Here is a 25,619-nt window from a genome sequence, read left to right as displayed (position 1 = left end):
AATACGTAAAAATAGAATAATCCTCCGTGGATAGGTCAATGGTGACACCGCGGCGCCGATGTTGCCCGAGGGCTCACAGGCCTAATTCATTTCCCATAGACTCGTGTGTTAAATTGGCACTTGAAAAGAATTCATAAAAAATAAGGAGGAAATTCGAAAGTTGAATGTTTACCACCAGTGGATAGGATAAATGTATGACATTCCATATCTGACCAGAAACGGGTACCTCGACCGGCTCATTCTAAAAATAAATCAGCATTTACGAAGACTACACCTGACGGGACCAAATTCATCACTTGAGAGAGTAAAATTACCCTAATTCTTCCGCCAGTAACAATTTAGATCCATTGTGGTGAAATATCTTTCCAATTTGGAAAAAAAGTAAGTTCAGTAGGTACCCTCCCTAGAATCAGTGTTAGATTGTCAGTCTTGTTCATTCATTTTTGTCAATCAGCAATATTAAATTCAAAAATTGAGCAATGGGTTGGCTCGAATGAATATCTTTTGCCTGCCAGTTGTGATTAGGCCCGTGCGACCCCTAACCTGCCAGATTGTGAATCACGAATGAGCTGATTTCTGGTAAGTTGCAATTTACTGTATAATGTTAGAGACATCGAGATCATAATTAAAGGTCAAGTCCACCCCAGAAAAAAATTGGATGAATTAGGGAAAAAACAAACTAGCACAATGCTAAAGATTTCATCAAAATCGGATGTAAAATAAGAAAGTTATGGCAATTTAAAGTTTAGCTTGTGTTTTCACAAACGGTGAAATGCACAACTCAGTGACATGCAGATGAGTGAGTCGATGATGTCACTCACTCACAATCTCTTTTGTTTTTTATTGTTTGAATTATACAATATTTCAATTTTTACAGATTTGACAATAAGGACCAACTTGACTGAAACAAAATGTTAAAATAAAAGTTTGTTTCACAGGACAATGAGGAGAAAAATAGAATATTTCATATTTCATATAATAAAATACAAAAGAAATAGTGAGTGGTGTTATCAGTTCCCTCATTTGCATACCGATCAGAATGTGAATATAACTATTTTGTGAAATTAAGCGAAACTTTGAAATGTCATAACTTTCTTGTTTTACATCCGATTTTGATGAAATTTTCAGTGTTATGCCTCTTGGATTTTTCTCTTTTTATTCAAATCAACAACAGGTTGGGCTGGACTTGTCCTTTAAGTAGTACCGGACAACCGGTAAGCATGTTTTGATTAAAGAAGGCTACTATATGCATGTACTATGCGCGGGTACTATGCGTACACGTGTTTTAGATTTAGACCTAGAATCTCATCTGGAGCATTCTAAATACATTTGTTATCATGAAAATCAATTACTAGCATGCGAGCTGAAAATATTTGATATTCCGATCTGAAAAGGGGTCAACTATCAAGGGATGGGGCGGGCTGAAAATGTTTATATCTAAATAAATATAATTCACAGAGCAAAATGATGAAAATTTCATCTACATTGGAAAACAAAGTTATATTGAAATTAAATTTTATCAATATTTTGTGAAAACAGCTATATGCACATATTCATGAATATTCATTAGATGGGCTGATGATGTCACATCCCCCCTTTCCTTTTCTTATGTTATATATGAAATCATAAATGCTTCATGTTTTCATAAATGATGTGTCTCCATTCTTATGAAATAAGCTGCGGCAGTAAATAAGTAATGCACTTAATCAGTTGTCAATCCAATTGTTTTAGTTCTTGGTCGAAGTTTTTTTAATGAACCTAATTTCACATAATAACCTACATAAGAACAAGTGGGGGCTGTGACATCATCTTTCCATCTAATAAATATTCATAAAAACATGCCTAGAACTGTTTCACCGGAATAATGCAAATCTTTAAAATTCAATAACTTTGCTATTTGTTACCCGATTTTGATCAAATTTTCGGCATTTTGCTCTGTGAATGTTACTGTATTCATTGAGATATGAATATCTTCAGCCTGGACCATCCCTTTAAGCACCATTTTAAGCACTGTATAGGAAGATAGTGAAGTGGATATGCATGGATTGGGCACTTGATAAATGATGCGAGCGCGATGAACGAGCTAATAATTTTTGCAATTGTTAATTCGGAGGTCATGTTCCAATCATATGAAAAACGATGATCATTCTAGCTAGGCGCGATATGAAACTTGTCGATATATTCGATTCTGAAAAAGGAGATTTTTTTAGGTAGGCCCTATATTTTTTGCAGGGGGGGGGCACCTGGGAGGCACACTGAATATCCGAGGGGGAGGGTGTTTCACCCCACTCCGTAGCTACGCCCCTATATATACTTGTTTTTCAATGATCGGCCGAGTTTGTAGAAATCAAGTATATTTTCATGCAACTTCTTGCGACCATGCGGAAATGATATTTAACGCATAAGGTCTCATAATTATGGTTGTTTAAGTTGTGAGCCTTTTTTCCAGAATAGACAGCAATAAAAAAAAACATCACTCAAAATCGTTTAATTTTTATTGTTCTAACTCAGTCATGCGTCCATTATGAACGTTGAGATGGGCTCTATGAAAGAGGGCAGGGGGAACATATTTTTTCATATCTCATGAAGCAATAATTATGATTGTGATGGCAAAACTTCAAACTGAATAACGTTTTCTTTTTTTTCTGAGACGCATTGAATAGTAACTTTTACAAATATTCTTAAAACGCTCTGGCAGAGTAACAGTGACAAACATTATTGTTTTAATCACCATATAGACAACAACAATTGTAATGTTTTGGCATTTCATTATCCTACTGTTACGATATTGCAACAAATAACAAAGAAGATTTTGAAATATAAAGTTTAAATTTTCCTTTTTTTTATTACAGGAAATAATTATACATAAATAAAACAAATAATGATCTTACATAAATCTCTTGAAGTGTCTGATGTACAATCCAGGGTTATAGTTCACTGTTATAGTCCAATATATATTCCAGGTAGGCTGGGAAAATTCCTTATTGATGATGGCGATGATGAAACTGATGTTGAAGTCCGATGAATAATAAAAGGCACTGTAACGAGTTGAAATGTCCGTGAAGACGATGTTGATGATGATTAACAGTCAAATTCAGCAATCCATGCGTTGAAGAGTGTTCACTGAACAGGTTGATGATGTTGATGATCTCGATGAGAACTGATAATTTCTCTCTGCAAACAGTTCATTGATGGTGGGCAAGTAATTCCACACAATATAGATATTCCAGGTGGAAATAAACTGATATGATCTGGTGAAGTGATCTCATATGATGTGATGTGATCTCCTGCTCTCATATGATGTGATGATCAAGTGATCTAATATGATGTGATGATATCCTTAAAGAAACTGCAGCTTTATATACCCATTACAGCTATCCTTCTAGAATTCACTATAATGGAAAGTTCTAGCATTGCCTTCCAAAAGAATATTCTTCCTCTTTCAGGAGCCTTCTTCATTTCTAAAACATTCTTGAATGACCTCATTGAAATCAGCAGTGTCAATAACATAGCTAAGCCTATTGTTCCTAATCTCTATTCAACAATAAAACTCCTTGGCCTTTAAATAGGCAAGGCCTGCATAATAAAAAGACATTCTGGAACGTACTTACAAACATGCTGTGGAATGTACTTGATCATTCTAGGCTATTCTTAAAGAGGAAATAACTAATAGATTAATGTAACTGCTTTCATAATATTCTTCTACAATTATTCTTATATATAACACTACCTAATAATTTGCATGTCCTGGTAGCAGTAGAAGTAGTAGTGGTAGTAGAAGTATTAGTAGTAGTAGTAGTAGTAGTAGTACGTAGCAGTAGTAGTAGTAGTAGTAGTAGTAGTAGTAGAAGTAGTACTAGTAGTAGTGGTAGTAGTAGTAGTAGTAGTAGTAGTAGTAGAAGTAGTACTAGTAGTAGTAGTAGTAGTAGTAGTAGTAGTAGTAGTAGTAGTAGTACTAGTAGTAGTGGTAGTAGTAGTAGTAGTAGTAGTAGTAGTGGTAGTAGTAGTAGTAGTAGTAGTAGTAGTAGTAGAAGTAGTACAGTAGAAGTAGTAGTAGTAGTAGTAGTAGTAGTAGTAGTAGTAGTAGTAGTAGTAGTAGTAGTAGTAGTAGTAGTACTAGTAGTAGTGGTAGTAGTAGTAGTAGTAGTAGTAGTAGTAGTAGTAGTAGTAGTAGTAGTAGTAGTAGTAGTAGAAGTAGTACAGTAGAAGTAGCCGTCGTCATAAAAGACACTTGACAAATGGCTCTTCATGTTTTATGTTCTTAAAAGCGTTGTGTCCCTGTGCCAAACAGGTCAAACAAGAACTGTCCCTGGTCATGAGCGTTAAGGCGACCGCACACCTTACGATTGGTCTGCGACTCAGTTTTGGAATACAATGAAGTAGAATTTGATACTAATATTGAGACTTGGAATATCTTACTGTGTAATGTTCTAAATCATCGTACGAATACCTAAGTTCAAGTCTGTGACTATGCTATCACCCCCCCGGGGGGGGGGGCACTTCCATTCACGAGTGGATACCATGCGTGCCCATGGGGTCTCGAAAAGCACCCTAAACACGTAATTTCCATATTATGAAAATGCACCCCTTAACAAGTATTGGCGTGTGAAAACCTATACCCTTAATAAGTATTGGAAACAAAACGATACTCTTGGCAAATATTCCCTGAAATGAACCCCTAAACAAGTACAGGAATGTTTTATTGTTACGGGTCCTTCGGTCGTCGGCTTTGCCTTATTTGGTTTAGTACGACCCAACCGTCTACCCCTCGCGCAAATAGGACTCTAAACACGTAGTGTTGGGGCAAAAAGGACATTCTTTATAAAACATTTTAATTTTGTTTTATCATCCCCGCAAATTCGACCCTAAACACGTAATTTTCCTATCGAAATAGATACCCTTTTTCATTGTTTTGGTGTTTTTGACACCCTTATCACGTTACGTACGTAACGTGCCCTATCGTGAAAAGGACATCCTTTTTACGTGTTTTTTTGGTCGCGCATGGTATCCACTCGTCAATGTAACTGGCCCCCCGGGTATCACCCTCCTTAGAATAAAAGCGATTTTAATATCTAGTCGTAATGACGTCAATCACGTCATAGCAGTCGTACGATTGGCTACGATTTGAAACTAATATGGCATTTACTCCAAAATAAATTAAGGCTTACAATCTTTCAAAATGGTTATATTAGCATTATTTCAATTAATTCTAACCTCAAATAAAATATGTTCCCTTCACATTCTCATAAAATGAGCAAAATGCGATTCGTTCCAAAATCGGATCGCGAACAGTCGTAATGTGTGCGGTGGCTTAATTATAGAGTTTCGGGTCATGAGTAGAGCTCCCACTGTGTTACATACTAACAAAATACCCTGAATAGAGTTGGTAGGTGTTGTCCCTGGGTTTACTGAGGCATGGAAGTATTGAAAACTGTATTTCTAACATGTCTAATGGCTGTCGATTCGGCCTTTTATTGTTCGAGCCGTTATTCACACAGTACAAGCATTAGATGACATGGAGAAATAGTACGCGAATATGCGTTCAATTTCGACATCGTCATCATCGCGGGGTGTTTTGAATCTCCTTCCACCGTTTTTAATCCAGAATTTTCTTCTTTATGTGTGTAAGTTTATGAAAGTGACTATGAACTAACAGTGAAGATTACAGAAGAGAAGCCAGGAGCAATATCTACAACAAAATTTCAAGTGCAACTGGCAACTGGTGAGAATTCTAACTCCAAGTTTGACCAGCTGTGTGATATGTTTGTACTAACCAACTTAATTTTTAATTAACTCTTGTTTGTATTTTTGTCATGTTTTTATATTGTACAATTTGAATATGGAAATAAATGAATAGACCAGTTCGTAGTTACTTCATGGACAGTTTTGGTCAAATGTTCTTTCATTTCTTTCATTATGTTAGGCAGATTTCAAATCAAGATATTACGTAAGCTTGCCTTACATAGCAGGATGAAGAAACTGAATAGTCCAGGTGGCTAGAATAGCACACCGATGAAAACCTTATGAATTTGTTGCATTCATTCTTTGAATGCATGTCATTGCATGTTGCACAATGTACTTGGCAATCTGTGAAATTCCAGTCGTTCGTGGACGCATTGTTGTTTTTTGTGGATGTACGTGGAAAAAAAACACACAATTCAAAAGAATATATGCATAATCAAGACATCAAAGTTGGTGCTTATCTCATTAGATTTTAAACCATCATGTCACTGTAGTACAAATAAATGACCTTACTTCAGGGACAATTTTGGTAAAATGACCTTTCATTTCTTTCATTATGATAGGCAGATTTCAAAGCAAGATATTACGTAAGCATGCCTTACATAGCATGATGAAGAAATTGAATGGACCAGGGGGCCGTTTCATAAAGCTGTTCGTAAGTTAAGAGCGACTTTAAGAACGACTGGTGATCCTTTCTTGTGGTAAATGGTAGATTGATTGGAGATGGTTTAGCGCGTAAGAAAGGATCACCAGTCGTTCTTAAAGTCGCTCTTAACTTACGAACAGCTTTATGAAACACCCACCAGGTGACTAGAATAGCACACCAATTAACACTTTATGAAGCAAAATGAAGGTATTTGTTGCATTCCTATTTTGAATGCATATCATAGCATGTTGCACAATGTACTTGGCAAACTGTGAAATACCAGTCGTTCGTGGACGCATTGTGGTATTTTGTGGATGTAAATGAAAACCACAATTCAAAAGAATATATGAATTATCAAGACAACAAAGTTGGTGCTTATCTCATTAGATTTTAAACCATCATATCACTGTAGTACAAATGACCTTCCTCTGATCATGCGCAGAATATTTTGATCATGCGCAGAAGGAACTACGAACTGGCTTATTAAACAGTATGGTTGATTTCATAGTGTAAAGGACTATGTGGTTATAAACGTGTGGTACACAGTGTGTTTAATATGTGTTTCGGACTGTGTGGCGACTGTGTGGCAACACTGTGTTACACAGTGTTGCAAACACAGTGTTACCACACGTCCCAAAATCATATATTAAACACATGTGTTACACGCTGTGAACACACTGTGGTAAACACTGTGGTAGACAATGTGTTACACACTGTGGTACACACTGTGTTTGTTCCATAAGGGCAAGCACGAGAGTATGTATGAACTCATTCCACACTATACAGAATACCATTATTCATTTAAAGTGCATATTTAGCGTACAGAGATATCGAGATTCATTGGAGTTTTTAAAAGGTTTGAAATGCATTTTACAGCTGAGGATTTAAATCGAATTGTACAATTGTTTGATTTTATCACTTTCTATATAGGCCTAGGGCAGTTGATCATCTTAATCATTGCATAAATTGTTTTATTAAAAAAAGTGCAATACGAGTAATTTCCAATCCCAATTATAATTTTGCTTCAACCTTTATTTTTAAAATGGAAAAATATTGAATATTGATTATGTAAATAAATTACAACTAGTATGTTTTATGTTTTGGAATTAATTCCAAATTATTTTGAGGAACTCTTTGAATATACAGTGCGTATCAAAAAAAAGTTTACACTTTGAAGAAGCCCTGGGAATTAAAAAATATACAACATGTGGGTAATTTTGTCACTTATAATTATGGGTTTGGGTCTCATCTATCCAATGAAAGTAAAATTTTTGACAGAATGTTACACTTGAGTGAGCACTGTCCATTTTTGTAAAGCTCGCAGAAATCTGTTTGCGCAGAAATGCTTGTTTTCACGCTGTGTCAAGGGGAAAGGGCGAAATCAAACTTACCCTGCGAAGCATTTCTCATAAATTTCCCTAGCACTTTTAGCCAATTGAAATAAAACGGATGCATTGAAAGCATTTTGTAACAATTTTGCCGCCCAAATTTGAGATTTTAACACTTAGTAAGCACAACCTTTACCCTTTTTGTGCCAGCTGGATCTGAGGACATAACTGAATCTGAACAAAAGTTTATATCAGACATCTCCAGCATTTTTCACTAAGTTTTTATCATTTAAAGTTGGTTTACATTTCATTTTCATTTAATACTTGTTTCTCTACACTTTTCCCAAGCTTGGACATGAATAACAAAATAAAAATCAAGCCTAAGCCATTTCATGTAAATCACAGTTCAGTGTAAAGCAAATATCGTCACCATGGACTCGGTGTGTGGGGGAGTGAGATGGGGCGTAATGCACTCGTCGAAGTGTTTTGGGCAAGGAAACCAGTTTTAAAAGGTAAAAGATATCTTCATATCAATTTTACTTGCTAATTTCCACGTGTTCTTCATGATTAAGGTCTACTTTTATTCGCATAACTATTTCAAAGTTCTGCGCAAATCATTTTTCACCAACTTTTCAAAAGTAAGTGGTGCTCACTCAAGCGGAAATATTTTTCGACAGTTATATCGTCATTTGCATAAATGGATCTGTACCAATGCTAAAATGTGGAAAAATCGTCAGGATATTACAAATAAATAATTTTACAGGATTTTTTCTAAGTGTAAACTTTTTTTTGATACGCACTGTATAAATATCAACCTAAACAAATATAACACAAGAAATATCAATAAAATGTATGTACCTTTTTATCACACTTTTTCAAGTCAGTGTTAAACGCCCGCAGTCTTGAAATGTCATGCCAGATGCCAGACCTCAAAAAACAAAAAAGATTAACTACTCGTTCTTTCGGGAGAAAATATAAAGTGTACACTGTTAAAACTATGGTGTTAAAACTGACGCCACACTCTAAAACCAAAAATCTGCGAAGAGCTGATTAGCTCTTAAAGAGCTAATCAGTGCATGTCAGAGTGACTCAGTGCACGTCGGAGAGCTGATTTGTCTAGTTCAAATTTGAACGAGAAAAAAATCAGCACTCCAAAGTGCAGTCACTATACACACTCTTTAAGAGCTAAATTAGCTCTTCGCAGATTTTCGTTTTTTTTTAGAGTGCAGTTGGTGTTAATATAGGACCACACCCTGAAGTGTTAAAATTATACACCCTATATAGAGATTGAACATAACACCAAAGAGTGCAAAAATAACAACAAAGGGTATTACAATAACACCAACCGGTGTAAAACTAACACTGTCAATTTAACACAGATGTAAAACAATTTGGTGTGGTTCTCTGTGTACACCGGTTAACACCACAGTTTTTGTTGTGTATCTACTTAGGTCTAAATAACTTGATTTTTAATTGATTGTCTTATTTGTTCGCATGTGTTATGTGTATGTTATTATCTGGTTATTGTAGGTTCATGTTAGATTTATGTTTGTATTATGTTATTTTGTATTGCATTAGATTTTGAAGTGGGGGGGGGGGGGTAAATTTGGCTATTGTTTCTTATTGTAATATCACTTACATCCTCCACACTTCATCTTCGCTATCTCTTTTATAATGTTTTGCATGATGAATAATGTATTTTGTCAATTGTATACTGTAAAAAGTGAAGTGCTAATTTAACACTGACGGTGCTTGTATAGTGACTGTGCTACGAGTGCTGATTTTCTAGTTTAAATTTAAACTAGAAAAATCAGCACTCGTAGTGCAGTCACTATACAAGCACTGTCAGTGCTGAATTAGCACTTCCTTTTTGACTATTGATTTGTAAACTTGATCTTTTTTATGTGTTTTTAAAATGATGTTAACAAAATTGAATTGCATTGAAAGTGTTTAAGGGACCTGTAGAAGAAACCGAAATATAGGCGTGGGGGGGGGGGTGAGAGAACGGAAAAAGAGGGAAAAGGGAAAGATATTTTCTAACTATGATGGATATTCATGTATTCATTGTTTTCTTGCTCCTTAGGACACTGTGGATTTCCATAGAGTTACGATTGATTGGATCAATCGTACTCTTTTTAAGACGGGGCCCAGGACTCCGTAACACGAAAGTTTACAATCAATCGCTAGATACATAAGACCAATCAAGATCATCGTTGGATGCGAGCTCTGTTTGTGTTTGGGGGGGGGGGGGATAATTCAACTCATGGGCCGATTCTTTTTCGATTCGACTCATCGCTCTATTATAAAAATATTGCTGCTCTCCTTTAGTATCCCCTCAAATAGATATAAATTATAAAGTTCAAAGTTCCGATCTTGCTATACAAAGGAAGGCATATCCCCTCTATCATTTTTTAAGGTTTAATGTTGTCTTTGGTGCACTCCTTTTATCAGTGAGGGTAATTGTTCCCTTAGTGTTTTTTAGTGATATTTTTAATTATTCATCCGTTTCCTCGATGCATTTTGACCACTATCGGATATCCTACTTTTATCAGTAATTTCTACCAAGGAAAAAGCGTTCGCTCTACAGAACTTCGTTTGCAGTACTGTATTGTATTGTATTGTGTTGTATTTATTTCCATTCATAATAATGTAAAATACAAACAAATGTTACATGAGGTATAATTACAAAATAAAATACAAACTGGGAATATATGAATGGCTGGATTGCCCACTCAGAGTGATAATGTTTACCACTCTGTTCTGCCTAGGGGGGCAGAACATAATTTATGATAACATAATCTATATTTTAAACATCTTAAACACGCAGATAAGAACTACATAAAACAAAATATAAAGTAACGAAAACGGGAAATCAAACCAAATTTGAAATAATGAGTTAAAGCTACAAGCATATATTACACCCCCTTCAAAACAACGCGTAGCTCAGAGATCTATATAATTTGAAATCTAAGAGCTCAGAGAAATAATAAATGCTGTAAAATGTGTAATAAATTTTATATCTAAAGGTAAGTCATTATATAGTCGCGAACCCCTACATACAAACATTCTACGGCATTTTTCTGTTATTGGTTTTGTATTATTTACATTACCTACGGATCTTAAATTATGAGCAATTACAATATTGTAATGAATCTGCTAAGTATAATAGAGCCAGACCGTTCAATGATTTGAATACCATTTTACATACATGTACATGAATATTTCTTCGCGATTGTAATAAGATATTCGATTTTGCGGTTCAATATTAAAAATAATACGGCCAGGTCTTTTCTGTATTTTTTGAAAACGTTCAGTAATATTTCTTATTTGTGTATTTATTGACATTATGGGCGTAGCCAAATAGGCGAAGAATAACTGAGTTATACAATAATTTTCAATTACTTTATGTTCTGTTACAAATGAATTTAGACCTGTTGAATATTTAATAAGCTTGCTAGTTTTCTTACACAGTTCTTCAATATGCGTATCCCACTTTAATTTTGGATCGAGATACATTCCCAAATATTTAATAAATAGTAACGTTTTATTTACCCAGGGTAGCCACTTCACTTAGGAAACTGCTCTACCAGCGGGCCCCGCATAACACAATATGTTATCATTACCCTTCTCCAATCTTAATGCTGAGCGCCAAACAAGAAGGCAGAAGGTCCCATTTTTATAGGTCTTTGGTATGACTAGGCCGAGGATCGAACCCGCGACTTCCAGTTCATGAGGCGGACGCTCTACCACTGATCCACCATGCCCGGTTTAACAGAGTTTTATCACATATTTTGATATTATAGTATTAGTTCAGAAAAGAATAGAATTCCTTTAATCAACATTAAGGCTTGGTTTGCTGTGGCATAGTCAGTTATATATTTATGTTATATTGATCGAGATTTATGTAGTATTCTATTTCATTGATATTTTTCCAGGAAAATTAATAACTGTTGTTGTCTGCGTAAAGATGCAGTTTACAATATTATATATGTTTAGTAATATCGTTTATATATAATGTAAAGAGAATGGGCCCAACTGACTCTGTGGAATTTCATACTCTGTACTTGAGACATTTGATGTAATATTCTCGATACATTCCTGTTGTACAGTGCAAAGCATCTTCCGAAACCCCAATCTTATCTATCTCATTTTAATACCCAAAGGGCGATTCCATACGTGTCGTACGGGACATTTTAACAACAATTTCTAGTTTCCTTGCTGAATGCTTGAGCAATAAATTATTATTTTTTGGTCAATGATAAAGCTATAGTGGGTAGTCATGTGAAAAACTAATAGCCAACACAAACAAAAAAAATTATTATGGGTAAATTTTAGGTGAAAGTGTTGTGTGTCGTATGGGACGCAGAAATGTCCCGTACCACACGCAACATTTTAAGCTGTAATTCACCTATGGTTGACATATTTTTGTTGGTTGTCAGTTTTTTGCCTGTCTACCTAGTAGTACTTTAATATTACCACAAAACAAAGAAGTTTTTTGTTCGTTTAGACAGCTGGTTGAAAAATGTTGTGAAAGTGGATGATTATTCTAGCATTGAATCGCCCAAAGTAGTAAAGGTCTTTTTCAGGTCAATGAATACTGCCCCCTTTACGAAACCAAGATTTATCGATAAATTAACATAACTTAATCACAAATATAATAGACAAATGACCTACCATTTTAAAGCTTAGAATCTCCTCTTTCATCTGAAATTAGTTAGATTATTTCTTATCAACGCATGAGTGAGCAAAACAATTTGAAAAGGGGATACCAAAAAGTCACTTGGCGGGCCGTATCTGGTTTTTAAAAAGAAAATTACTTTTTAAAAAATTTCAATATCTGCTCTTTAATTTGATACCTCAATTACTGAAAATGGTCAAGAAAAACAAAGTTCTGGGGAGCGTTTCATCAACATTTTCGTCCGACAAGCTGTCAGATCTGACAATTTTCCTTGATAATGATTGGCTGAGGGTCACTGTTACCATAGTAACTGTCGGATAAAACAGGACTTGTCGGATAAAACGTCCGACAAGTCCTTTCATGAAACACTCTCCTGGTTATTTTGAATAAGGCTTGAATTTCAATAATTTCATGAAATGAAGAGGTGTTTCAGGCTAGCATTCAAACTCACTCGACACTTTTGTTGTCGATCAGCCATGCAGTAAATCTTTTATTACCGTGCGAATTCTTCTGTGGGAAACCAGTGAAAACCCGTTTATTTAATGAAATTATGGAAATACAAGCACTGTTTCGAGGGATCATAACTATTTACTTCTTGACCATTTTCTGTGATTAAGGTATCAAAGAAAAGAGCGGATATTGAATCTTTTAGTCATGTGGTTTTCTTTTTGAAATTCAGATACCCCCGTCAAATGAGTTTCTGGCATCTTTTCTTCGACTTGTTTTTGCTCACTCAGGCGTGAATGAGGAATAATCTGAGTAATACCGGATGAAAGAAGAGATTCTAAGCTTTACATTGGTAGGTCACTTGTCTATTTTATTTATGATTAAGTTATGATAAATCATCGCTAAATCTCGGTTTCGTTTTTTCTGGTACGCACTGTATAGAGGCCCTCGTCCATTGCCTTATTAAGCCAGTCATCTGTGACTTTCAATAGAGAAGTCATTGTCTAGTGTTTCTTTCAAAATCCGGAGTGCTCCACGCACAGTATTTCTTTTTTTCCATGTACAATTTAAGTTGATTGGATACAAGTCTTTCCATAACTTTTGAAATAGAAGATAAATTTATGATTGGTCTATAGTTACAAGGTTCATTCTATAACCTGATTTATACACTGAAATAATTTTCGCTTGTATTAATCATGCTTATGTGGGAACGTACTATCTAGAAGTGATTTATTGATCTAATAAGTAAGTGACGAAAGTATGACCAGTGCAAATGTTTTTAGTATTTGAGCAAACCAGAAGAATTAAAAAAATATATTTAATCTTTTTGAAACATCCTCTTCCATTACCGCTGTAAAATAAAAAGATGAATCCAATTTACATTGTTCCGGCACTATTCTAAAAGTAATATGAATCTTGGATACTAAATCAGCCCCAATATTTGAAAAACAGTACGCACTTCATGAATTTCCAAAAGATAGTCCTTAAAATGTCCCTTTTTAGGGTCAAGTTATACAAAAAATTTCAGCTCGCGTTTCACATTGTTTGTTTTGTGAGACAGGTACCTATCATGATTACAAAACATTGCTTATAATGTCCCTTTTTAAGACTGAATATCAAACATTTTAGCTCGCGCTTCGCGCTCGCATCATTTGATCACTAAGATACATATCTATTTAATGGCAGCAGCACTCTTGAAATTTTAGTTGAGACATTGCACAGAAGGTCAATTAAAAATTTACAAATATTTGATTTTGATATTATTAATGCATAGGGTATATCATTATACTGCAAGTTAGCATATACGGCACACTAGCCTTTCTATTTTGATCCAAAATGTTTATTTTTACAGTGCAAATTTCTTTGTATAATTTACCTTAAGTATTCACCAAATGCCACTAATTCAATTCTAAAAATTCAAAATCTTTTAGAATGTGATTATTGTAAAGGGGGGGGGGGGTACATCCCCCATCAGACTCCCCCTGTGCTCACGTTGGCGCTGTCACGCCAAATTTAGTTGGCAAATTTAACTGGTACACCCCCCAACAAAATGCTTCTGGCTACGGCCCTGGCTATACATACTTTCAGCCTGGACCATCCCTTTATAATAAAAGATCTTCCCATTTGATATGCTTCATTTATATTAACATAATAATGTATATCATGCCAAGACTAGTTAACTAATTTTAGTACGCTTCCAGATCAATACCAGATAGTTTTCTGTAGTTAATAATTTTAGAAGCGTCTTCATGTTTTGATTTCCATCTCATCGAGTGGTCACTGATTCCAGTGTGAATCACGCCATAATTATTTATATTTTCAAGTGAATTAATAATCATATGATCTGTAAGAGTCATTGAATTGCGCGTGACCCTTGTTAAGTCTCTTCTATTTATTTGTTCTGAAGAACCTAAATTGTGAATTTCTTGTAAACGTTTAAAGGTCAAGTCCACCTCAGAAAAATGTTGATTTAAATCAATATAGAAAAATCAGACAAGCACAATGCTGAAAATTTCATCAAAATCGGATGTAAAATAAGGAGGTTATGACATTTCAAAGTTTCGCTTATTTTCAAGAAAACAGATATATGAACGAGCCAGTTACATCCAAATGAGAGAGTCGATGACGTCACTCACTCACTATTTTTTTGTTTTTTATTGTTTGAATTATACAATATTTTAATTTTTACGAATTTGATGATTAGGACCTCATTGCCTGAAGCACAAAATGTTAAAATAATGGAATTCCACGTGTTCAGATAGGAATGAAACTTAATTTCACATGACAATGACGAGAAAATAAAAATATTTCATATTTCATATAATAAAATACAAAAGAAATAGTGAGTGAGTGATGTCATCAACTGTCTCATTTGGATGTAACTGGCTCGTTCATATAACTATTTTGTTGAAAATAAGCGAAACTTTAAAATGCCAAAACTTTCTTATTTTACATCCGATTTTGATAAAATTTTCAGTGTTATGCTTGTTGAATTTTTCTGTTTTTCTTCAAATCAAGTTTTTGTTGGGGTGGACTTGTCCTTTAACGTCGGTCGATAATGTAGACTTTAAGATGCCACAGTTTGTATCACCCGTTATGACATAATTTTGATTGCACTTGTTAAAACGCGTGACCCTTTTGTCTCTCAAGAAAAGATAAATAGTTATCATAATGCTGGAATATATCAAGATGGCAGTTTGGTGGCCGATGCCAGGTACTGAAAATAATTGGGTTTGAAAACTTTGGACGTATCATTAACGATTTTTTTTCTAATGAGTTCTGTATTTCATAATCAATTTCTTCACTGTTAAAAAATAATTTAAACAACGATGTTTACTATGTGAATCACATGGTAGTTGTTTAAGAGTTTAAAATCTGAAATAACCATGCTTAAATTATTGATTATTTGATATTTTAATTCAAACTTTGTTGTTTAACATTTTAAACACTTGTATAGAATGTTTAAACAACTACCTTGCGATTCACATTGTAATCAGCGTTGTTTAGAATGTTCAAAAGATAAGTTATGGATATAAACAGCCATTCCACCTCTATATGTCCATTTCTATCTCTACGGATAAGATGATTATTGTCAATGTCTAATTCACTATTGAATATCAATTCATGTAAAAACGTTTCATTCAATACTAGTACATGCATTTTGCTACATTCTAATCAGGCCTGCATTCTAATAATAATCTTATTTCATCAATGTTTCGAAGGAGCCTACGAATATTCAAGGGTACAAATCTGGGACCTTTACTTTGTAAGTCTAGTCCGATTGCAACGGGTTTTCAATTTCTGATAAGCAAGGAGTTTTGGTATTCACATTGTTGTTACCATAGAATGTTATCGAATTCACCAGAAAAGAGGCAATAATTGAAAAGACGGATGGTACATTGCGAGTCTAAAAACAGTCGAGTAGAATCATCATATAAATCATTATAGCACATTTTTGTGAACACACTTTTTCCAGACATTACATTGTAAAGCTCTTTGAGTATTTTTAAAGATCTAAATCGGTGATGAAATATGGTTGATAATGATCTCTATCCTTTAATTTCTGAGTATACCACTATGAGCAACAGCGGAACTGAGCAGCATCGCCCTCAAGATCATTACCACTACCATCATCATTCACCAGTGAATAAAGATTATGTTGCAAGCAATATATGTTTATGTTCGCAGGTTATAAGAATGGATCACTCGCAAAGCACCGATGTCCCTATCTCTAACTGGAAGTGGGGTTACGCTATCCTCCTCTCCAAATTCGTGATCAATATTTGGGCTGGCATTCCCAAATCCTTCGGCGTTCTCCTTCCTGAGATGGTTGATAGATTCAGCGCGAATTACGCCACTTTAGGATTTATCTGTAGTCTTCCCGGCACAATCACGCTCTTTTCAGGTGAGTATAAAAGTTTCGTATTTTCGCCCACCCCCATAAAGGCCAAGTCCACCCAGTAGAAATATTGATTTGGATAAATAGAGAAAAGTCAAACTAGCATAGTGCTGAAAATTTCATCAAAATCGGTTGTAAAATAAGAAAGTTATGGCATTTTAAAGTTTCGCTTATTTTTCACAAAACAGTGATATGCACGACTCTGTGACATGCAAATAGGTCAGTCGATGATGTCCATCACTCACTATTTCTTTTGTTTTTTTTATTGTTTGAATTATACAATATTTTATTTTTTACAGATTTGATAATAGGGACCGACTCGACTGAATCATATAGTATTAAACAATGCTTATTCCACGTGTTCAGGGAAGAATCAGTCACTGTTTCACTTGACAATGAGGAGAAAATAAGGATATTTCATATAATGAACTACAAAAGAAATAGTGAGCGGATGACATCATCAGTCTCCTCATTTGCATACCAACCAGGCTGTGCATATAACTGTTTTGTGAAATTAAGCGAAACTTTAAAATGTCATAACCTTGTTAAATTAATTCAGACTTTGATGAAATTCTCAGTGTTATGCTTGTTGTATTTTTCTCTTTTCATTCAAATCAATTTTTATTGGGGTGGACTTGTCCTTTTGGAAAATAAGTAAGGGGGGGGGGGGGGGAAGCTGAAGCCAAACCCCCCGGCACCCCCGCCCCTGCGCTGTTTATAGCTAATTTAGTTTTCATTTTCGTAACAGTAACCAATCAAGCATAAAAGCACTTTTGTTAGTCTTTATGTCACTCCATAGGCTTTCACCTTTTTTATTCTTTTTTTTCAAACTAAAATAACAGACTTTGCAAGAAATAGTAGCCTTTATCTTGCCATACTTGAGTTCAGCTCATTGGCAGAGCATTTTCGCACAGACCAAATCTTAATTTAAGAATTCTGGAGTTGAGTTTTACCTATTTTTGTTTTGTTTCTTTTAATCCCCCCTTTCTTTTGTTTTCGTATATAGCATAAATATAGGCCAATTTAGGTTATTGATTTGCTATTGTTTTGTCATGATTTTGTTATTCTTTTTTTGTATATGATATGACAAACCGCCTTTGGCTTATGGAGGGCTACTTTACTGTGTTGAAATAGAAAAAAAAATTCAGAATCAGTCAATCAATGTCATTTCTATTACTCCCTTTGCTCTTGCAGAAGAAAGTGTATAGGCCTAGTTAGAATTACTGTCTAGCATAAATTCATTCTTGAAAATTTCCCCGCTAAACCAATAAATCTCCATTTCCAAGAATATATATCAGTATCAGATAGCTTAAAATATTTAACTACTTTTTCCCAAAGTGAACGCACGAATTGGCATTTAAGGAACTGGGCATGCATTGTGTGTATGTTTGAAACTTAAATACATTTTCATTAGTATAAACTTTTCCATGGAAATCTTTAAACCTGCTACATATTAATGCGAACCTGTAATTCTTAAAATGTATTTCTCAATTGCATATAATTAAAACTGCAGATCATAATAAATTTACATTTTTTTAATGAAGTAAAACTTTCCCTGTCTTCAAACCAGATAAGAGTTCACTTTATTGTCAATGGATTAAAACAGAATATTTCCAACCAAGAATATCGATATGCATACAGCTGTATCCTTATACGCTTATGGAATTATTCCCATATGTTTATTTGGCCTACATCATAACACACACGCGCACGCAACAGGGCTTACGCTCATTTTCATATGCATGCACGCAAGTCCTTACATCCGCAAGCACTCGCATATACCACCCACACACGCCATCTCATAAACCCACACACTCGTACACTCACACACACACACACACACACATACGCCCACCCTCGCGCGCACCAACACACACTCACACACCCGTGCGCGCACACACGCATATTTCATTATGATTTATCGTGCTTATAATCTTCATGACAGGCCCCTTTGCTTCCTTGGTCCTCAAGCTCGTTGATCAACGTGTTGCTGCTATGTCAGGAGCTGTAATAATAGGAGTGTGTCTAATATCATGTGGCTTCACCTACAATATCACTGCTTTCGGTATACTTCTTGGACTTACAGGTAAGAGACTGAAATGAGAGCGAGGCCCCCCCCCCCCCCTCTCTGAATTACCAAGAATGGAGTCTTACCAGGTTCTTTTCATGACTACATCAGCAGGTCGAACCATGCCGGTGTTATTCCGGCTTTCCCTTTTATCAATTGTTCTAAGCATCCTTCACTCTTGCATTTATTCTTGAAATATCTTCTCTGTGTCTGCAACGTGTGTCGGAGTTGTCAATACTTTGAGTGTGGTGCTTAAAATAATATGCATCATTTTGATAAGTGCTCAAACAAAACAATTCTAATCAACCTCGTCTGGCTGGATACCATGGCCCTGGGAAGGGGGGGGGGGGCGCTGGGGATGCACCCCCTTAGCTTTTTCATATGGTGCTGCGTGTGTTATATGCCCTTGGCAACATCCCCAGGCAAGGACCGATTTCTTTTACGGGGGGGGGGGGTGCAGGCTTAGTTTTGAGAAGGAAAACATGAATAACACCAGTGGCGTAACTACGGGGGGGGGCATGGGGGGCACGTGCCCCCCAATCAGCTGACCAAAAAATAAAACGAGGAAAAGGAGAAGAGGGAAAAAGTAAGAGAAACGTAGTGGGAATGTTATATTACATAGGAAACATTTTTCTTAACTTAATGAAACATAATTTGCCCAGGGCCTATGTCTTCATTGTTCCTGGTGCTTGCATTGTCTGTTTAACGAGATATATGAATCTGTTGTACGAAAACCTCCCGTTTTCAAGTCAATATACACCAAATATATTATTGTTTTATGTAGCGACATATGCTTCTTTTTCATGACTACGTAAAGTGATTGCCCCATGTTGAGGTCTTAATATAAAACATTTCCTTCCGTGATTACGTTCGCATCAGTGGATTGGTGAGATATGTCTGGTCTCCATGAATTCCTAAAATCAGTCCTCAAAATGTCCCTTTTTCTGATCTGATTATCAAAAATTTTCAGCTAGAGCTCCGCGCTCGCATAATTCGGTTAGTGAAATACGTATGGTCTCAGTTATTTCCTACAAACAAACCTTAGAATGCCCCGCTTCAGGTCTGAATTATCTAAATTTTCAGCTCGCGCTTCGCGCTCACGCGTATGATAATCATAATTACAATGACTACAAACAGTGCTTCATATGTTAAGATGTAATTATAACAAAATCAGCAAGCGCTTGGCACTCGCATTACATGACTATGGTGAGATATGTATACTTTTAATGGATTCCTTTAAAGAAATCCTGTTTGGGGTCAATATATACAAAAATTTCAGCTCGTGCTTCGCGCTCACATCATTTGGTTAGTGGAATGCGTACATGTATGATTTCGTGAATTCCTACAAACAAGCCTTAAATTACCCCTCTTCAGGTCTGAATTTCCTAAATTTTCAGCTAACGCTTCGCGCTCGCAATATTTGATTAGTGAGATGCGTACGTAATTCATAATTACAATGACTACAAGTGCTTTGTATGTGTATAAATGTAATTCTAACAAAATCAGCAAGCGCTTGACACTCGCAATAAATGACTATGGTGAGATATGTATATTTTAAGGGATTCCTAAAACATAGTTCTCAAGATCTCCCTGTTTTGGGTCAATATATAAAAAAATCCGCTCGTGCTTCGCGCTCGCATTGTTTAGCGAGACAGGTACGTATCATGATTACAAAAAAATCGATTATAATGTTCCTTTTTAGGTCTGAATGTCAAAAATTTTCAGCTCGCGCTTCGCGCTCGCATTATTTGATTGCTGATGCGTATGTTATTCATGATTACAATGACTACATGTGCTTCCTTAAAATATCTCTATTAGGTCAGTATACCTGACAACTGAGCACGCTCAATAAGTGACTCAAAATGTTTGCTGGTGCCCCCCCCCCCAATGCCATGACCAACGGTACGCCACTGAATAACACACACAGCCCCGAAATCTTGGGGTGTTTCAGTGTCCCGCTTCCTAGGGCTATGCCCCCTGGAAATTAGGTTGACAAACAAGCAAGCAATTAAGCAACAACAAAGATACATTAAAAAACAAGTTTATTGCTTCCAAATGAAGGAGGGATTTGAGAGCACTAACTTTTTTTTCTTTTATTATATTTTTTATCTGACGAAAATGCCCCATAATGGCTCTAGTATCCCCTATCAAACATGATAGTTCCCAGGGCTCTGGTGAATACAGGCAATAAGGAAGTGAGGATCACTTCTCAATAATAAAGGAAATATTACATTCGGTTAGCCCTCAACATAATGTAATGTTATTTGGCTTTTAATATTTCGCGTGTGTGTGTCTTTGATAATGCATGTCGCTCCGTACTTCTGTTACCTTATTTTCATTTTTTGCTATCATTTCTTTTTTTTTAAATATATTTTCCCCATTATCACAGTTTACTTTCCCATTATATAATATTGTATATTTGTACATTTTGTACAATCGATTGAATTTCCACATTTCATTAACTGTTATTACTTAGCAGAAATTATTTCTTCAAATCGCTATAGGGGATCCACGCTCTACAAGCAATGCTTTTAGTAGATCCCCTCATTTCCATACACGCTTAATACTATTTTATACAAGCTTTTATTATATAATTATGCTGAGTTAAATTGATCTTGTACTCATACTTTGATTTGTATATGTATTTGATTTATATTTGTCATGGAAATGAAAATAAACTTCTTGAATCTTGAATGTTTGCCTTGCCTGTTAGTTATCATTACAGTATCATGAGATGCATACATCATGTTCATGCTGTTATTTCTTCATGATATTCTCAATTTCATTCGCAGGTGTCAGATCTTTTGTATATTTACCAATTACGCTCCGGTTGAACCAATATTTCAAGGAGAACTTTGTTTTGATCAACACCGTAGCATCCTTCGGTGTAACAACGGGGATAATGTTCTTACCTATCATTACCGAACGATCGCTGGAAGCTTATGGTTATCATGGAGCGTTTCTGATACTTGGTGGAATCATGCTACATATGGTTGCAGCGGCAGCCGCCATTCGGAAACCGATGTACAAGACCACAGGCCACATCACTAAACAGGCTGCTTGTGATAGAGATACATCAGAGATCGACTGTCATGAACTTTGTGATGCGAAGAAATGTAGCTTAAACATTGAAGGAAGCAAACAAGCTCAAGGGACGACGAAATGTGGAGCAAATAGGGATACGACTGAGGTTGTTGCAGAAGTTAGTTGGCATCACGCAGGAAACACTTGTTCTACTGCGAAACATTTCAAGGACCTAAACAATGAAAATGGAGTAAAACGGTGTCAAGATGATGAAGGGATAGCACATGACGATGACATTAACCGAAATGAGCAGGAAAATATTCCTTTGGTAGATAATGGAAGCTATCCTGACCATGCAGACATGCCCAATAAAAAGCTTGACACGTTGACTTCTACTGATGCTAATCAAGATCATGATGACGGTTCTCAGAATGCATTCTGCTCGCTATTAATATCACGCTGTAAACTCTTCGTGACCAATGAAATGCTATTCTTGATGTGCATCCCATCGATTTTCTTTTATGTCTATGGTTTCGACGCTTGGGTATTGTTCCTGGTGCCTCACGCAGAAGACCTTGGAATCAGTTCATCTAAGGCCGTTTTCCTGTCTTCAGTTGGTGGTGTCGGTGGGCTAATTGGCAGATTGATTGCTATCTTTTTACTCTTTAAGAAAATTGACATGATCAAAATCTACATCATAGTCGGTTTTATAAACAGTTTGACCTTTTTCTTGGATTTCATCGGTGAATCGTTCCTCGTTCGTTCAGTCTGGGCATTCATCCAGGCGGTCTGCTTTTTCATACAGGACACGTCCGGTGCAACGTATCTGAAATTTGTTTTGAGAGATGAAAGCAACTTTAGTTTCGGCCTTGGGCTGATAATGCTTGTTCAAGGTTGTGGCAGTATCTCTTCCGGAGTTTTCACAGGTAAGATGATGAATATAAATTAGGGCGAGAAAAAAAGGGGCGACATAGGCTTAATTGGTTGAACAGCCCTTTGTTCATTGCCTTGCTTTGATGTATCAATTGATGACCAAACAGCATAAAAGAATGCAGTTGTTAGACCAAAACAAGATGAAAAAAATATTTCAGTCTAGGCCTGCCGTCTTCTTGTTATGCATTTTGACATAAAATTCCAAACAATTGCCAATTACATTTGCACTTAGGATGGGGAAACTGAAAAACTAATTTCAAATAAATGAATGAAAACTAATTTTAGATAGACATGTTAGAAAAATACAGTATTATAGCGGCTCCTTTCAAAGGCCAATATTTTATCACAATTTCTATCACAATAAAGCCACGAAGAGTGTAAAATAATGAGTGCAGTTCTTTTGGAAGAAATTAACATAATCACAATATTTGAGTGATCAGAAATAGGGGTGGTATTAATTCTCAAATGTTTTTTTTACCAGCAAAATGTATTGACTAAATGAAGTTTACAAGAAGAGAATCAATAATGCATACAATGAGTTGCTTGCAGCTACGGATGTTTCCTTTTCTCTCAAAGTAATATAATTCTTAAAATATTTGTCTTCTCATATAGGCACCTTACTGGACGTCACTCAGTCCTACACCAAAGTCTTCATGATAACTGGAATCAGTAGCGCATGCTGCACCGTCAACGTAATAGTAATATTTATACTCTTAAAAGGGAGATTGGGTTCATAAATGACGAAGCCAGCATCTCTGATGAATACACCATATCAGCAAAAAAAACCCGACTTAATTAATTTTACCAAGGGGCATTTTTAAAATAATTCTGCCACTCTTATCTATGAAAATATGAAAGTTTGAAAAATTACAAAAAACCCTCAATAATGTTTAGCATCTCGAGTTTGAGCGTAATGTATTTTTATGTACTACATCATCATATCGCATCATTATTTTAAAGTGATGAGTCTGAAGCTAATGGAATCATAAAATGAGAAGTTGAGATATTACGCAGAAATTCAAAAAGAAGAAGAAACGTTGGATGAATAATATTAATTTACTGATCCGTTAGGTCCATGTGGGGGTGAATTCTCATTTGTTGGCCTGCTTCTCAGATAGTCCAAGCTAGTGCCGCCCGAGTGAATGAATGAATAACAGCTTATGACATGATCGGCCCGTCATAGGAAAGCAGACTAGAATGTATAACAGCTAAACACGCACACTCATACGCTTACCTTTTTACATTATTTCTTTTGGCCACCGGGTGCTGATTTTGTGCACCCAGCTTTTATCTGTTTAATTTAAAGAGATATTTTTACAAATATCATGAAAAGGGCTGAAATGAAAATTTAGTTAGATTATATTGTTATCATCATTGAAATCATTATCATCTTCATATTGACCATGTTGACGGCTGTGCGTTATTTATCAGTAGTTCGTTATGAGTAAATTATTAAGCAAATACCTTTTTGATTCAACATGTCTTTATTATGGATTTAATCCAAAATGAATTATATCAACTCGAGGTACATCCAGGGGCGGATCCAGCCTTTGCCAATAGGGGGGGGGGCCCGGAATTTTTTCAGCCATATTTTCCCCGATCGGCCGCTCAAATATGATTTTTGCCGGGATTTTTTGTTTCTTTGAAGGGGTAGTCCTAATGGTAACTTTTTAGCTTTATTCTTATGAAACATAAATGTATAATACCATAACCCTTATTTATATAATGCGAGCGCGAAGCGCGAGCTAAATTTTTTGGAAATCTTATGTACTTTTTCCTAAAATTTTGAACATTCTGGGAAATGTTTGTCTTCCTGAAAAAAAAGATGTGTATGCAAGTTAATAATTACTACGAACGTAAAGAGTGAGCAGAAATGAAGTGATGGAGGAATTAGCCATGAAGACGTTACACATTTTTAAAAATCAAATAATGCGAGCGCGAAGCGCGAGCCGAAATTTTTTTGACATTTTTACCTAAGGAATGGAAATTCTTAGCACGTTTTGTTTAACAGAATAGGTATATAATTAAACATGCGAGCACGAAGCGTGAGCAAAAAATTTCGAGATTTAGACCTACTGAACAAGACACTCTATTCAATTAGTTTTGTAAATCATGAAAAGGATGAGTAAGTGGGGATCTTCCTTACATTAATAATGCGAGCGCAGAGCGCGAGCAGAAAATTTTTGTATACGTTTTGAACTGCTCGAAATTGTACCTGTTATGGACTGCTTGCATTTAGCCATGAAGACGTTACATATTTCAACATTCAAATATTGCGAGCGCGAAGCGCGAGCTGAAAAATTTTGACCTTTTTTTACCTGAATAATGGAAATGCTAAGCACTTTTTGTAATCTTGGAAGGACTCTAAGTATTTAAACTAAACTTTATTGATGCGAGCACGAAGCGCGAGCGGAAAAATTCTGGACACTATTCATGTTTTGTAAATCATGAAAAGGATAAGTTATTTATCCGCGAGCAGACACTTTTTGATATTGTGATCTGAAACTGGATAATGATTTAAATAGAGAACAATATGCACATCTCAATTAACGCGTGTTTTAGACTTCGACCTAGAATTTGGTATTCTAAGTACCTTTCTTATCATGAAAATCAATAAAGCGAGCGCAAAGCGCGAGCTAAAAATATATGATATTCCCATCTAACAAAGGGTCAATTTCAGCTCTGTATTGCAAACACTTTGTGGGAAAATTGTGAATCGTGATGGATGACAGTTAAAAAAGAGCTGATGTATTTTATTATTATTACTTTGAGTTTTTACATAGGACCGTGACATTATGTCATCATAAGACATTTAAAGCACTTGTGTGATTATGCATAAAATGTATGATATCTAT

The 25,619-nt window shown here is 35.6% G+C and overlaps 1 protein-coding gene across 2 annotated transcripts; it reads left to right on the top strand.

The window, feature by feature from the left end:
- The first annotated feature begins 5,436 nt into the window (after nt 1-5,436).
- On the top strand, nt 5,437-24,227 carry LOC121431107. Of its 2 annotated transcripts, none has more exons than XM_041628606.1 (5): nt 5,437-5,722; nt 16,529-16,745; nt 18,685-18,825; nt 21,600-22,757; nt 23,377-24,227. In XM_041628606.1, the coding sequence occupies exons 2-5, from the start codon at nt 16,538-16,540 to the stop codon at nt 23,499-23,501; spliced, it is 1,632 nt and encodes a 543-aa protein (XP_041484540.1). In that variant the 5' UTR covers nt 5,437-5,722; nt 16,529-16,537; the 3' UTR covers nt 23,502-24,227. The 2 variants fall into 2 exon arrangements, with proteins under 2 accessions (XP_041484540.1, XP_041484539.1); XM_041628605.1 differs by lacking the exon at nt 5,437-5,722 and adding an exon at nt 13,160-13,193.
- Nucleotides 24,228-25,619: the final 1,392 nt, after the last annotated feature.

This window comes from Lytechinus variegatus, chromosome 17, assembly GCF_018143015.1.
Source record: "Lytechinus variegatus isolate NC3 chromosome 17, Lvar_3.0, whole genome shotgun sequence".
NCBI classification, from domain to species: domain Eukaryota; kingdom Metazoa; phylum Echinodermata; class Echinoidea; order Temnopleuroida; family Toxopneustidae; genus Lytechinus; species Lytechinus variegatus.
This window is presented reverse-complemented; position numbering and strand designations above follow the sequence as displayed.